This window comes from Culicoides brevitarsis, chromosome 2 (assembly GCF_036172545.1).
Source record: "Culicoides brevitarsis isolate CSIRO-B50_1 chromosome 2, AGI_CSIRO_Cbre_v1, whole genome shotgun sequence".
Taxonomy (NCBI): Eukaryota; Metazoa; Arthropoda; class Insecta; order Diptera; family Ceratopogonidae; genus Culicoides; species Culicoides brevitarsis.
The window spans coordinates 22,408,281-22,424,411 of NC_087086.1; the positions used below are offsets into that span (position 1 = coordinate 22,408,281).

Below are 16,131 nucleotides of genomic sequence, written 5' to 3' on the forward strand. Positions count from 1 at the left end.
GCCCAAATGCATGTAAAATTTTTGAATTTGAGTTAAATTTAAATCTAAATAAAATTAAAATGTTTGTGCACGAAAGTGTCAAAAGTATCTAATAACACATAAAAAAACATAAAACTTTTGAGATTTTTATAAAAAAATTCGAATTATTATCTCAGGGATATCAGTTGATGAGCTATTGACGACCTAATCTGAACTAAAACTGACTTTCTGCTCAATTTAGAGTGTATTATTGTATTTTTTGATAAAATTCAGAGGTGCATTCCGACATTTCGAATGACATTCCGGGTGGATTCCAATTAGGCCACACATGACATACGACATCTCCAGCATAATACCGTATTTTACCGTATAATAAGTAATTTTTCGAAGCTTTTGTTTTAATTTTACAATTTTAAAGCTATTAAGTCTTATTTTTCAGGAAAATTATTTTCAACAAAATTTTAATAATTTTGTCATTTAGGGTCCTCACAATGAGTGTTGAAACTGTTGGAATTGGAATTGAAATTGTTGGAATTGTTGAAAAGTTTGTATGGGATTTCGTTTCAACAATTGTTGGAAAATCCAACAGCAAAAAATTTTGTTGAAACGATTGAAATTGTTGAAAAGACAATTTTTTTGAATTTTGACAGGAGCTGTCAAACGAATATTGTTTAAATTTTCAGTTATTTTTGGTTTGCTGGCACTTTTGAACCATTTATGACGATATTGGGTCGAATTGTGATTCTAAAAAAATAAGTTTTATTAAGTCGCTCACTTATGAAATTTTCAACAATTCCAATTTAAGTAAATTTCAAAACTTCATTGTGAGGACCCCAATTGTTTTAGAAATTTCGCTTTTAAAGATTTGAGTAAAAATTTTTTAATTTTACTCTCATTGCTTATTATTGATTTAAATCTCAATTATGTTAATAATTTTATCAAATCCACAAATTTTTCATTGAGAAAACTCAAAATTTTAAATATTTTATTTAAAAAAACATTTTCATACAGGCTTGTGGTAATGTAATCACGTCATTTTTTATGAGATATTCGGAATCGGGTATCCGGGTACTCGCTATTTTCGGATTCGAAAACCGGGTAGTAAAAATTGTCGAGTAATTGGAGTCTCTATCTTCAACATCTCTCAAAAAATTAGGAGCGAAGAAATTTCATTGGAAGGGCTAAAACAATTAAGAGCACATAGGGGTTTTCATATAAAATGAAAAAAAAAACATTCAACCATTATTGGAAATTCCAGCAGAATTTTTGTTGAAACGATAAAAATTGTTGAATTTTTACTTAAATTTCTTATTCAAATCAGTTATTTTTTATGTCAGTTATATTGGAATTTGATTTAAGAGCATTTTATTTAAAATTGAAAAAAATGAATATCATAAAAATAACTTTCAAATTTTTTTTGAAAAATCATTTCAGTAATTTTTTTAAAAATATTTTTTTAGAGATTTTTATCATAAGATACTATTTTAAATACAAAAATATTTTAAAATATTTTTGAAAATTTCTTAAAATGTATGAAATTGAGTAGAAAACGTAGTTTTTACTAAATGATTTAAGTTTTTAAGGGTGCCATTATCAATTTCATTCTTTTTTATGTACTTAACGAACATCTATTCAAATTTATAGTTCTCTACAAGTTCTATAAAAATGTCAAAACGAGATTTCAGGTTTTTTTTAGTATTTTTACATTAAAATAAAATAGGTACATTTCATAGAAAACTTACGGTTTTACACTACAATCGGAGTTTTTGAGCCATCATTGAGCCATGACCTACCCTTTCCAAGTTACGTGTCAAATTTAGACAAATGAAAAAAACAAAACAAAAATTCTGAATTGAACATTTTAGACCCAACAAAGAATCAACAGTTTGTAAATATTTATTACACGTGGCCTGTAGTTGGCTGCAGAATCAATAAGCTTGTATATTGGCTTATATATAGTATATACAATTTTTACCGCATTTAGAAGAATAATCTGGCATATTTCAGGGAAAGTCGACTGTGCTTAATGTCGTTGGTGTGCCCAATGTCTATAGTGTGTTTATTTATATTTGTTATTAAAAAAATAATTGAAAGAGAGTTTAAACAAAAATGGAGATCGGGAGTAAAAATGCTTTGTCCGCCGATCGTTTTGTTTTTATTTGATTTTCAATTTTTTAAATATACTTTGTGTCGCAAAACTTTAAAAAAAATAAAATTATTTATAAATTTATACGATTTGCCGAATCTCCCAATTTTTTTTTTTATTTCATACAAAATATTTGGTATCTACCTAAAGTTTTTATGTTTGATTAACAAAAAAAAATGTGTGTTATTGAAATACGCCAGATCGCATAATTGCCTAAAAATTGTTTCAATATACAAATAATAAATATTAAGAAACTTGAAAATAAAAAAAATTCTAAAATCAAATTTGATAGCTCAAACACTGTAAAAAATTTTCAGTCGCTCTTTTTCAATTTTCCAAAATTGCATATGTACGATATTCAATAACGTCATCTGTAAGAAACTAAATTTCTAAATTTTTCGAAACACAATTTTTTTATTTAAAATCGTTGTTTAGATTTTCTGAAATTGTCTCTAACAGCGACCTTTTTTGTTGTGTAATAATTTGTATTTCCTCAGATCCCTTCACAAAACAGATGTAGCAAACCTAATGATAGGCAAAATATGTGTAAAATAACTTATATATTTATTTATTAGTTAGGGTTGAAATTAAACTATAGTGTCACGTGGCAAACGAGTTCAAAGTAAGGGTTGATGTGTTATTAAATCTTTATTTTGAATATTCTTGTTTCAAAGAAAAAAATTAATAGTGTTTCGGAGTATCCCGAAGTATCTTTGGATTGTCCTAGAGTGTTCCAGAGTTCATTCAGAATAGAATTTTGCGGAATACCTTGAGGTTTTAGGATGAGACTTGATGATGACATGACTTACTTGACATGAGACATTGTAGAAATAAGAATAACATTAAGTATATGTATTAACAAGCCAGTTAACTCCAACACGAATTCTGCTGTTTTTCGTTTTCTACAGCATTTCGAAGAAAAAATGCGATATTAAACTCGACTTGTCTCTGTGTGTGTGTTCTGGTGTGCCCCAAATTTTTTTGTACTTCCTAGTTGTGAGGTGTATGGAATTGTAAAAGGATCATAAGGAGTACGAAAATGTGAAATGAGGAGTACAAAATTGTGAAATATATGTATTTTAATGGGAAAAGTCTACAGCCGATAAGGAGTTTCCACGTCTAGCCACACAGACGACAAGATCACATTTTTTTTCTTCAAAATGCGGTAAAAATATGAACAAATTTAAGGAAAGAAAAAAGTAAAAGTATGCAATGACAATCATTAATAAGTTAAACATATTCCCTTTTGTTATGTAATACATATACCTAATAAATTACCGAATAAATAAAATTTGTCATGCATGTTTTTCTGAATTCGACACACATTGCTTGCTTATATTTTGAGGGAAATTGTAAAACAGGTGTCGCGATGAGCCCTCAATTAAAAAAAAATATATATTGTTCTATTCTAAATATTTGTGAGTTTATCTTTCAAATACTAAACATATTAATAGGTGAGAAGTATTTATTTTATTAATTAATTTTATTTTTTATGAACAAAATAAAGCTTATTTCGATAAATACTAATTCTTATACATATTAAAAATTAAAGTTAACATTTATCTTCGTTTTTTACCGGAAAATCAATTTGTATAGCTCAAGGAAATAATCCACACAATAAATAAATATCATTTATTAAATTACATCTAAATTTCGATATTTGCTCTACAAACATTTTATTTGAAAATACATTATATTTTTGATAAGTTCAAACCACAATTCAAATACATATAATTTGTGATCAAAGTAAAAGTTGTAATCAAAATATAATAATACAATAATAAATATATTTTATTAACGCGTCATAATTTATAAGACTTTTTAAAGTGTAAAGTAAATGTCAAATAGATATTGCAAACGGTTTTGGCCACACGTGGTAAGCAGCGACCCTATCTATTGCACCCTAATCCTAGTGAATTTTGCTTTACTTAGACAGTTTAATGTATCTTTCAAAATAAATGTTACCGTTTAATCAAAAAATTATTTATTGTTTGTAAAGTCATAAGCGTAGGATCTCTACTAAAAATTGATCAGAAATGAAAGTGAAATGAAATCCCGGGCGAAAAGGATAAATCGCACAACTGACATTTTTGACAAAATTGAGTTAAGAATGAGAAAATATGCCTTAAGACGAGTATTTTAAGATACATTGAGAGATTTTCAAAAATTTTTGAAAAATACCAGTTTTATTTCAATAGAAAGAAAAGACGAAAAGGATAAATCGCACAAATGCATACAAATTGGTAATAAGTCAAATATAAAAATTTCTCCAAATCGTTTTTTGTTCATGTTTTTGTGTTGTTTATGCTCTGTTATTACATAAAAAGTCAACTTGAACCAAAAAATTTGGAAAAATATTGAAATTGGAAGAGTTGAAAAATCTCATTTTTATATGGAATTTTGTTCATTTTTATATGGAATTTTGTGCAATTGTGCGATTTATCCTTTTTCTCAATAAAAAATTTCCCAAAACTACCCCTTAGAGATTAGATAAAAAATTTTTCTGTACAAAAATTGTTTTTAGTGGCCAATTATTTATTACTTTTGTAAGTTTAAAAATGAAGAAATAGTTTTTAAAAAAATTTTTACAGTTCAAAAACCGTAAAAAACTTTAAATCGATTTTTCTCAGTTTGTTAAAAATGTTAGTTGTGCGATTTATCCTTTTCGCCCGGGAAATAATTATTTTATGAAAATGAAAATAAAGTCCAAAATTTTGAAAGTAAAATGTGGGGGAGGGGGCAAAATAAAAAAAAAACTGAAATACTATTTGACAAAACTTCAACAAGAGTTGACCATTATTTAACAATTTTGTTGTTTTTACCGCATTTCGAAGAAAAAATGCGGTATTAAACTCGGCTTGTCGTGTGTGTGTGTGTGTCAGTAACACTGTGCCCCAAATTTTTTTTTGTTCCTAATAGTTCTTATAAGTGTTTGATAGTTCCCTTTAGTTCCCATAGTGCAAAATAGTCCCTTTTAGTTCCCAATAGTGTAAAATAGTTCCCATTAGTTCCCACTCAAACACTCGAAATGCGGTATAGTAGGTCGTTCTTTAGACGACTACTTTTTCTATTTTTTTTTTGTTTCATTGGATTTTCTACTTCGGAGCATCAGACCTTATTTTTGATTTTCATTAAAAGCTGCCTAAATGCAAATTGAAACTAGATTAAATTGCATTCGTTTATATAACGAATAACTTAACCGCATTTTAATGTTTTCAGCTCCGTGATTTATCATGAACTTTTTGAGTTTTCCGATAATTTACACCAATTTTCACTATTATACTATTATTATGCTACTTGCGAGACTCCCTTGAACATTTGAAAATTTTTTAATTTCCCAAAGTTTTCCACTAATTTTCATCGACAACATTTTCCAACGAAAGAACACTAATTTAAATTTCCAACAGGTACCTAATTTTTTTTATTTTAAATACGCTGTCAAATTAAACATACTGAAAATTATTCGCTAAACCTGCTAATTCATAAAAAATTAAAATGGCACACAGATGAACGGACGACGTTTGTCAACGAAATTTGTCAAAATTTTAAAATAAAAGATCTAAAATGTCTTTAAATACTTTAATAAATATAAAAGCCTTTTAAAAATAGTGAAAAAGATGGAAAAATCATTGATATTATTGTTTTCCATTATCATTATTCATTACTCCCTTACTTTTTGAGGTCCAAAAAAATGTGAACCATTTTTTGGAATTGCACTTGCCTTATCTAATTTAATTAAAAAAATTTTTAACGTACCGCATTCGGTGACCAATACCTTCTGTATCTTAAAACCCTATTGGCGCCATCCATTTACGGCGTCGGAAGTTTGAGGGGGGGTGGGGGTACATGAGTTTCCGATGGATTTCGACGTAGGGGGAGGGGGGGTTAAAAGGAAAATACGACGTCGTACAAATTCTTTATAGTTAAGATTTTTTGTCTCAGTTTTTCAGAAATATTTAAGCGCTTCAAACTTTTTTGTTTTGTTTTGTAACTTACAGAGTAAACATGTACAATTTTTCCCAAATTTTTATTTAAATTTGAGCTAAATTTTAAACAATTTTTCCTGAAAGGGGGGGGGGTATATGTTGCAAAAAGTACGTCGTAAATTAGGGGGGTCTTTAAATTCCGACGGTTTCCGATTATAGGGGGGGTGGGGGTCAAAAAATGTCCATTTTTATCCGACGCCGTAAATGGATGGAGCCCTATACCTAAAAAAATTATTTTAAATTAAAGATTATAAAAAAATTCTTGTTTGATATGCTTAAAGTTTTATGTACACAAATTTTTTACAATGGCACATCAACAAACATTTAAAGCCTTCTGCTAACAACTTTACAAAATAATTTACATTACCTCCTACTTATTACCGCATTTCGAAGAAAAAATGCGGTTTTAAACTCGACTTGTCGTGTGTCAGTGTGTGTGTGTGTGTGTCACCTGTTTTTTTGTTCCCAATAGTTCTCATGGTTCCAAATGGTTCCCATTAGTTCCCAATAGTGCAAAATAGTTCCCATCGGTTCCCAAGTTCCCAATAGTGCAAAATAGTTCCCATCGGTTCCAAATAGTTCCCATAGTGCAAAATAGTTCCTATAGTTCCCAATAGTGCAAAAAAGTTCCCATTAGTTCTCAATAGTGAAAAATAGTTCCCATTAGTTCAAAAATGTGACAAAAATGTTAAATGAGGGGTATGAAAACGTGAAATGAGGAGTACGAAAATCTGGAATAAGGAGTACGAAAAACAATGATACATATGCAACATCGAAATGCGGTTTAGTATGTCGTTGTTTAGACGACTACTTTCTCTATTTTTTTTATAGGTATTTGTTCAGAGCCCTATATGTAAAAAATAAGTTTGTAGTTTTGATTTTTTTTATTAAAATTAATAATAAATTTACTATTGTAACAACTTACCGTTCTAAAGAAAAATAAAGTACTTTGAATTAGCAAAGCAAATTTGAATTGTAATATATGTTTGTTACATAGATCCTTTGTGAACATAATTCGATTATTTTTAAATTATACTATAGGTGCCTAATGTAAATATATTAAAGTTTTTGTTCATTCTTCATATCTTGAGCGGACCTTCTATGCGAAATTCCTATGCGGATTTTTAGCAAAATATGTATATGAATTTCTGGGCTGATTTTTCGAAAAATCTTTTAAAATCGTAAAATGGGCCGGTAAAAATACAAAATGCGCGGGCCGATTTTTTTGCCCAGTCCGCTTTTGATTTAATTTTTTTCGAAATATTCTCGGCTATGAAAAAAACGATACTTTTTTTCGACACTTTTCCCAACTCGAATTGGAATTCTTTGGAAAGTTTACACAATTTCTGACAATTCTTACAATTTTTCGACGTTTTCTCGATAATGTATCACAAAATGTGCCTTTTTTATGCACCGAAAACAAAGTAGTACATGAAATTAAGAAAAATATTAATAAATATTTGTCCTTTGTTTTTTTTTTTAAATACATTTTTGCTCCGGAAATGCGCCTTTTTCCATTTTTGCGTTAGCGGAGGACTCCGCACTCGCCGCACCATTGTTTCGCCTAAGTTGTTCACTTGTTCAAACATCGACTCGGTACGCAAAAAAACTATGTAGAAAAGTATACTACAATTCGAATTTGCTTTGCTATATATAATATAAAAATAATATATATAATATAAAATAAAAATGTGTCTACAATTGTTGATCTAAAATGTATCTAAAATGTCTATTGAATATTAAATCTCTTTGAAAATTGGAAAAAGATGAATAAAATTAAAAATATTTGCTTTCCCATAATCATTACTCTGACCTCCTAACTTTTTGATTCTTAAAATAATTAATAATTACTATTTGATTCTTCAATAATGTATTTACTTTTAGTTTTAATTTAGCAAATATCAAAATTATTCCTTAAAAATGGTTTAAGAGTGGTAAAAAAAAAATATTTTCCCAAATTTTGAAAAAAAATTTTGGGATAAGTATTTCAAAAAGTTTGGAACAGGCACACTAAACTTTTTAGCAAAAAACTTTTTTGTATTTCACTACAAATATGTATTTATTTTCAATTTTAAGTTTGAATGTTCAGCTATAATAACCTTCGATAAGTTCTTTTTTGGGGAGAAAACAAAGCAGACATACTTGTGTTTGCAAATTTAACTGCCTAATTTTAAAATCTTAAGAATCTAAAAATTCAAATAAAAATAGCTACTCGTTTTGTTGTAAACACAATGATAATTTTGATACCATTTGACAGGTCTTCTCTTCGAGCTATGCTACCACTTCTTATTCACCAATTATGTTTCCAATGAAAATCTATTAATAAGGTTTTTGACTAAAAATATTATTAAATAGATTTTCTTGAGTACAAATATGTATTTATTGAAGCTTAAAGTTTGATGTTCTCCATTGTTGTTGAAGAAAAGGCGGAGTTACAATAAATTGGGGAAATTCAGTAGGGAGAGGACTGGTTAAAAAAATATTATTAAATGAGAATCCGACGCATGTCAAAGAAGTTTTCCAAATTACCTAAGTTAAACATTATTAAACAATTTAACTTTGTTTATGTAATGTTTTTTTTTATTAAAACTTTTAAATATTTATTGAGAATTTGAGTAAGTGCAGTAAAATTTGCACGAAAAATTTACTTGATTAATTTTACTTTTTTATTATGTACATACTTTATCTGTTGTGACTTTGTAAGTCGGGAACGATGCGTCTCCGAGCATATTTTTCATGGAAAAAAATGATCCTCATGATGTAAACATGGCTATTTTAAATATTTTTATTAATTTTAGCAATATTTAATTCATTACAACCATTGATTTTAATTTTAAATCTATATTGTCCAAAAATTTATGTACATATTTCAGAAAGTATACAAAATTTAGCTTTTTAAGCTAAAAAAAATTATTTTATTTTATTATTTTTTTTGTATTTTGATTAATTTATAATAATTTTATATTAAAAACCCCTATTTTTTTAAATCATACTTATGAATTAGCCGAAAATCTGAAAACTGATTTTTGACAACTTTTAGAGATTTTTTGATAACAACAACAACAACCTTTTTTGGTCAAGAATTTTTTGTTTTCAAATTTTTACGGTGTCTCGCCTCATGCCTCGAAGTTTTTCAGGCTTCCAAGACATGGATTTTGTATAGTGTTGGTTGGGACAATTTTTAGGTGACGAATTCCACATGAGATGAACGATTTTCAAAAATCATGTCTTCCAATTTTGATGAAACTTTGGGGGATGAAAGACCTATAAAAAATTAGAACTTTTGCGTTTTTAGATTTTCCGATTCCCCCCCCCCCCCTATCGGGTGTGGGGGGAAATAAAGGTTTTTCGTTTTTCAGCCATAACTTCCTAAAGGAGTACAGTATATTCAAAAGAGTGGAGAAAAGTTATGTACACGAGACAACTAACATTTTTGGAGAAAAAAAAAATTTCAAAATTTTCCCCCCAAAAATGTTCGAAAAATTTAAAAAAAATTTTTTTGCCCATATGATTTGTCTTCTCAAGTACATTATTTTTCTCTATGAAACATATGCTCGCAAATCAATATTTTCCAACTTATAGCCGGAAAATGGCCCAAAAATCATCGAAATTTGAAAAAAGTTGTTCGAGGGACCTCCAAAATTTGAAAATCTAAATATGCAGTCTTATAGTACGTAAAAAGACCTTCCTTTTGAGTAAATGGACGCCGATGGACGCCCCGAGGTCGCCCCCTTACCCTCCCTTTGAAAACTATTTTTCAAAAATTTTCCAACATTTTTCGAGAAAAGGGGAAAAATTTTCTTCCATGATTTTTAGCCCTTGCCAAGACCTTTCCAACAAGCCCACTCTTGTGGTGTAAATTACCTAGTATTTTGGTGTTAAAAAACATTTAAAATTACAACAAAAATTAGCGATATATTTTTTCATTTCCTTCTGAACGTGGATTTTTTGAAAAATAATTCATAATTTTTTTTTTCAGTTTTTGACCAATAACTTTGTTATTTCAAGTCGAAAATGATTTATTTGTTTGTCTTTTTTAGACGCTTTTAACGACTAAAAGAATTTTTTTAATAAAATCAGATTGATAGTTAAAAATATATGAAGAGCTAAAAGAATAACGACTAACGTTACATTTGAAAATTTTACGCGTAAAAAAAAGAGAAATGCAAATAAGCCTCTTACGGGTTAGAAGTTAAGTTAGAATAAAAAAATATATAAAGTCGTCGTCAGAAGCACGACGAACAAAGTTACCGCATTTCGTGTTTTCAAACTTCGGAATTATTTAGAAGGGCATAATTATTTAATATGTGAGTAAAAAATTCGATTTGGCTGAAATTTCGTATACGGATAAGGCTTGTCATCCTGAACAAATCCCAATCGGTCATTTTTGGTTCTGACTCATCATTGACCCGTGGGAGGCTTTTTCGCGTTTTTCGCGCATATCTCGCTTTTTTATGCGTCAAATTTTCAAATGTGCATATCTTTTTAACTATAAGTCCGATTTTAATGATCGAATACTCGTTGGAAGCGTCTTTTAAAGACAAACAAATTTGCTGAAGAAAGAAATCATTTTCGTTTTGTAATGACAAAGTTATTGATCAAAAACTAAATTTTTTTGGCTAACTTTGAACCTGCGTAACTCAAAAAGTTCTCACTCATTTTTTCAAAAAGTAGATTCATTTTAAAGCTTAAAGAATAATCTAAGCCTTTTTTCGGCCAAAAATTAATTTAAATACATATGACACGACGACATAGCCCACGCCAACATCATACTGACACGACGACATAGCCCACGCCAACATCATACTGACACGACGACATAGCCCACGCCAACATCATACTGACACGACGACATAGCCCACGCCAACATCCTACTGACACGACGACATAGCCCACGCCAACATCATACTGACACGACGACATAGCCCACGCCAACATCATACTGACACGACGACATAGCCCACGCCAACATCATACTGACACGACGACATAGCCCACGCCAACATCATACTGACACGACGACATAGCCCACGCCAACATCATACTGACACGACGACATAGCCCACGCCAACATCCTACTGACACGACGACATAGCCCACGCCAACATCATACTGACACGACGACATAGCCCACGCCAACATCATACTGACACGACGACATAGCCCACGCCAACATCATACTGACACGACGACATAGCCCACGCCAACATCATACTGACACGACGACATAGCCCACGCCAACATCATACTGACACGACGACATAGCCCACGCCAACATCATACTGACACGACGACATAGCCCACGCCAACATCATACTGACACGACGACATAGCCCACGCCAACATCATACTGACACGACGACATAACCCACGCCAACATCATACTGACACGACGACATAACCCACGCCTACATCATACTGACACGACGACATAGCCCACGCCAACATCATACTGACACGACGACATAGCCCACGCCTACATCATACTGACACGACGACATAGCCCACGCCAACATCATATTGACACACCATCGACAAATGAGCACATCAACGACAAACTGACACATCAACGACATGTACGGCACACCATCGACATGGTGCACATCACCAGACGGACGACTTTCCCTGAGTAATACCGCATTTTTCTTCGAAATGCGGTAAAAATGACCGATTAGAATTTGTTCAGGATGAAGAAATTCCAAGGCAATCGATTTTTTACTGTATTTTTTATGTATTAAAAAAAATAAATTAAAAAAAAAATATTAAAAAATATATTAACAATATATTAAAAAAATATGTTATACAAGAAGTTTTCCACTTCAAAAATAAATCATTTATATTCGCAAAGTAAAAAAAAAATAAAAAAAAAATACAAATGAAAAAAATAGCAAAAAAAAGCGAACAAAAAAGGAATAAACAACAGCCTTGTGGTAACAAAGTCGGAAAAATTGCCAAGTAAATAAAGTTACAAAATTTTTGAGAACAAAAACTTGAATATAAAGGATTTATTTCAGAATAAATATAATTACATGACGTAGAATGAAAAAATAAATCCTTTATATTCAAGTAATAAAATCTAAAAACGCAAAAGTTCTTATTTTTTATAGGTCTTTCATCCCCCAAAGTTTCATCAAAATCGGAAGACATGATTTTTGAACATGGTTCATCTCACGTGGTCTCGGTAGAGAACCTTTCGAGGGACGATTGAGCTTCGGTTCAATATGAACTCTACCGATGCAAAATGGAATTCTTCACCTTACGAAGTATGAATACAAGTCACGTGCAGGAAATACGATTCGCAACATCAAGAGGTGATCCTGACAAAAGAAAAATTGATAACATCTTCTTTGGTTCCTGCAGCCTTACTAAAATGCAGGTTGTGCGACTGACGGTCGTCGGCATGAAAAAGTAGACCAAATCAAATCGACATCAAAAATTTCACCAAAAACTTTATGGACGTTCACGACGAAAGAATAAACTCCCTGATCGGCACTAGACGTGGATTACCTGCTAGTGATCCGGAGGCCAATAGAAATATTGGTGCCAGCTCTCATCATTATCCAGGGGAGAGCAACATGAAGTTTATGAAATTACGATTCAGCACATGGAACATTGGTTCCCTTACCGGAAAATCTTCTGAATTGGCAAATTTGATGCAGAGGCGCCGAATCGACATCATGGGTTTACAAGAGACCAAATGGAAAGGTCAAAAATCAAAGTCACTCCCACATGGCTTTAAGCTCCTGTATAACGGTTCTAATAATAAAAGAAATGGTGTTGCCATTATTGTTTCATCTTTCATGGCAACAAAAATCATCAATGTCACCAGAACGAACGACCGAATCATGATGATAAAGTTAGCGCTTCCAAAACTTGGAATATGGAATATAATTAGCGCTTATGGACCGCAAACAGGTTGTACTGCTGAAGAAAAAGCTGTGTTTTGGCAGTGCCTTGAAGGTTTGATGGAAAATATTCCTTTGAATGAGAAGAAAATAATCTTATCTGATCTAAACGGTCATGTTGGTAAGAATAATCTTCTGCAAACTCCTATCCATGGTGGCTTTGGATATGGTGAAATTAATGCACAAGGAAAAGATATTTTGAATTATGCCACAGCACACAACCTTGCCATCGTTAATACCTTCTTTTCGAAACAAAATAGGCATTTAATAACATACAGCAGTGATAGGCACAATACTCAAATTGATTATACAGTGAAAATTCTATCATAGGGCAATTCTAAGTTAGGGCATATTCTCTAATAGGGCACATCGATTTTCTATACAATTTCAATTGAAATATTAAATTTTGGGTTTTAATTAACAATTTTGAATGGAAAAAAGTTTCAAATTGTCTAAAATATGATAATTAAGGAAAAAAAACTTCAAAAAGTTAAAAATTTAAAAAAAATTCAAAGAAATTCATCATTTTGAATTTTCTCAATAAATTTCCAAATTATTCCAATTTATTATTTCCAAAAATATTTATAAATTCAACATTTCTTACGAATTTTCTTTGAAAAATGCATGAATTTCTGAATATTGATATGCCCTATTAGAGAATAAATATTCTCTTATTGGTACACTCATTTGAATTTTGGGTGCCCTATGATAGAATTTTTACTGTATTTTGTGCGATTTGGAGTTTCGAAAACAGTTTTGTGACTGTAAAGTCATTTTTGGCGAATCTATTGCTACTCAACATAGATTGTTAATAGGCGAGATGAATATCCAAAGAACATTCAAGAAAAAGGATATCTCAGTAGTTATTACTAGAATGCGATGGCACAAATTGAAGGAAAACAGTGCAAATGAATTCATCAAGAATATGCAGGAATTTCTAGCTGAGAAGAAACAGACTTTACTTGAACTGACGCCAAATGAGATGTGGAAGGATTTCCAACAAAACTGTGTTTCTTCTGCCTCTTCTTCTTTAGGTGTCTCTAAAGGCCCTTTAAAAGATGGCAGAGACATCTGGTTTTGGAATCCAACCGTTGAAGTTGCAGTCTTAAATAAAAAGAAATGCTTTAAAAACTGGAAATTGGCAGAACAAGATGCGACAAGAACAAATGAAGAAATCGCACAATTGAAGCGCTTGTACAAGAGAGCAAAGCAAAAATCGAAATAAGCGGTTGCTAAGAGCATTCAGGAAGCATCCCAAAATTTTTATGATGAGTTGGACACACATCTACAAAATAGCGCGTGACCGACAGAAGAAAGCCAAAGATATAATAAATGCCAAATTTGTGCGAGATGACGCTGGAAATATTTTGACTGACGATGCATCCATTAATGAGCGCTGGAAAGAATATTACGAGAAGCTCTACAATGAAGAGTTTCCTCGTGTGATATCACAGCCGCTGAATCCCGTTACTGAAATCACCATCACGCAAGTAAGAGAATCGATCAGCAAAATGAAGAACAACAAATCAACAGGGCCTGATGAAATACCCGCCGAATTTTGGAAAATCATTGGAAAAGTCGGCGAGGAATGGTTGACTGTTCTTTTCAATAAAATATTGAATGGACAAACGATGCCTGACGATTTTCGAGCTACCTTTCTCTTGCCATTCTACAAACAAAAAGGGGATGCAAGCCTTTGCAATAACTACAGAGGTCTTGCATTGGCTTCTCATACATTTAAAATCTTCGAGAGCATATTCGACACTATTTTCAAGCAAATTGTACAAATTCATGACAATCAATGTGGTTTTGTGTCAGGCAAGTCCACAACGGATGCGATTCAGAAATCAAGAAACAAATCAAGAAGACAAAAGAAATCAAGAGACAATAAAGAAGACCTTCATCTCGCATTTTTGGACTTAGAAAAAGCGTTTGATCGCGTTCCAAACAGCTTGATATGGGATGCGTTGCGTGCACATGACGTGCCTGAACATTATGTACGCATTGTTATGGACATGTATGAAGGACGAAAGACCTGTATTAAATGCACTGCTGGAATGACAGAATATTTTACTGTTTTAGTTGGAGTTAGCCAAGGCTCCAAACTAAGTCCACTGCTATTTATACTTGTTCTTAACTATCTTACGGCGCATCTGATGAACATCACAGAATGGTCTCTCATATTTGCAGACGACATTGTTCTGGTGTCAAAATCTCGTGAAAAACTTGAGGAATGTTTGGAAAAATGGCGTGAAGCTCTGGAAACAAATGGATTGCGTATAAGTCGCAAGAAAACTGAGTACATGCACTTACAATTTGCAGAGAGCTCATTGTTTGGTCCTGAAAACACAATTTATCTCGACTCCGTGCCGCTCAATCGCGTTGACTCGTTCACATATCTTGGTTCTGTTATCTCCAAAGACGGAAGATGTGACGAAGCAGTTGAACAACGCATACAATCAGCGTGGCTCAAATGGAGGAGTTTGACAGGAGTTTTATGCGACAAAAGATTTCCAGTGAAGTTGAAGGGAAAAGTGTATAATACGATCATAAGACCAGTACTACTTTACGGGAGCGAAAGTTGGACTCGTCAAAAAACACACGACAATCGTTTACAAGTAACGGAAAATAAAATGCTTCGTTGGTCTGGCGGAGTAACGCTTTTGGATAAGATTCCTACTAAATTTGTTCATGGAAGTCTTGGAATCAAGGAAAAAATAGAAGCCAAAGCCAACGAAAGGCAACTCCGCTGGTACGGACACGTACTTCGACGAGACGACAATCATCCGACAAAAAAGGCTCTTGAAATACCAGAGAAAATAAGACGTCGCGGAAGGCCAAAAGACACTTGGTGGTCAAACTGTAAGAAGAAAGCCGAGGCAGTAAATTTGGATAGTAATTCAGCAGAAAACAGACGTATTTGGAACTTGCGTTCACGTGCACAACGTACAGCTACCCCAGTTTAAATTTAATTTTTTTTTTAATTTAAACATTATATTTTTATGGGAAAATAAAGCATAGTAAAGAGAGAGTTCATCTCACGTGGAATTCGTCATATATTTTTTCTATTTTTTTTTTAATTTATTTTTTTAAATATTTTTTTTTTTAATATATT

The 16,131-nt window shown here is 31.7% G+C and overlaps 1 protein-coding gene across 1 annotated transcript; it reads left to right on the plus strand.

Moving 5' to 3' along the window:
- Nucleotides 1-12,563: 12,563 nt before the first annotated feature.
- On the plus strand, nt 12,564-13,346 carry LOC134828751 (craniofacial development protein 2-like). Its single transcript, XM_063841738.1, has one exon. The coding sequence runs from the start codon at nt 12,564-12,566 to the stop codon at nt 13,344-13,346; it is 783 nt and encodes a 260-aa protein (XP_063697808.1).
- The last annotated feature ends 2,785 nt before the right edge of the window (nt 13,347-16,131 follow it).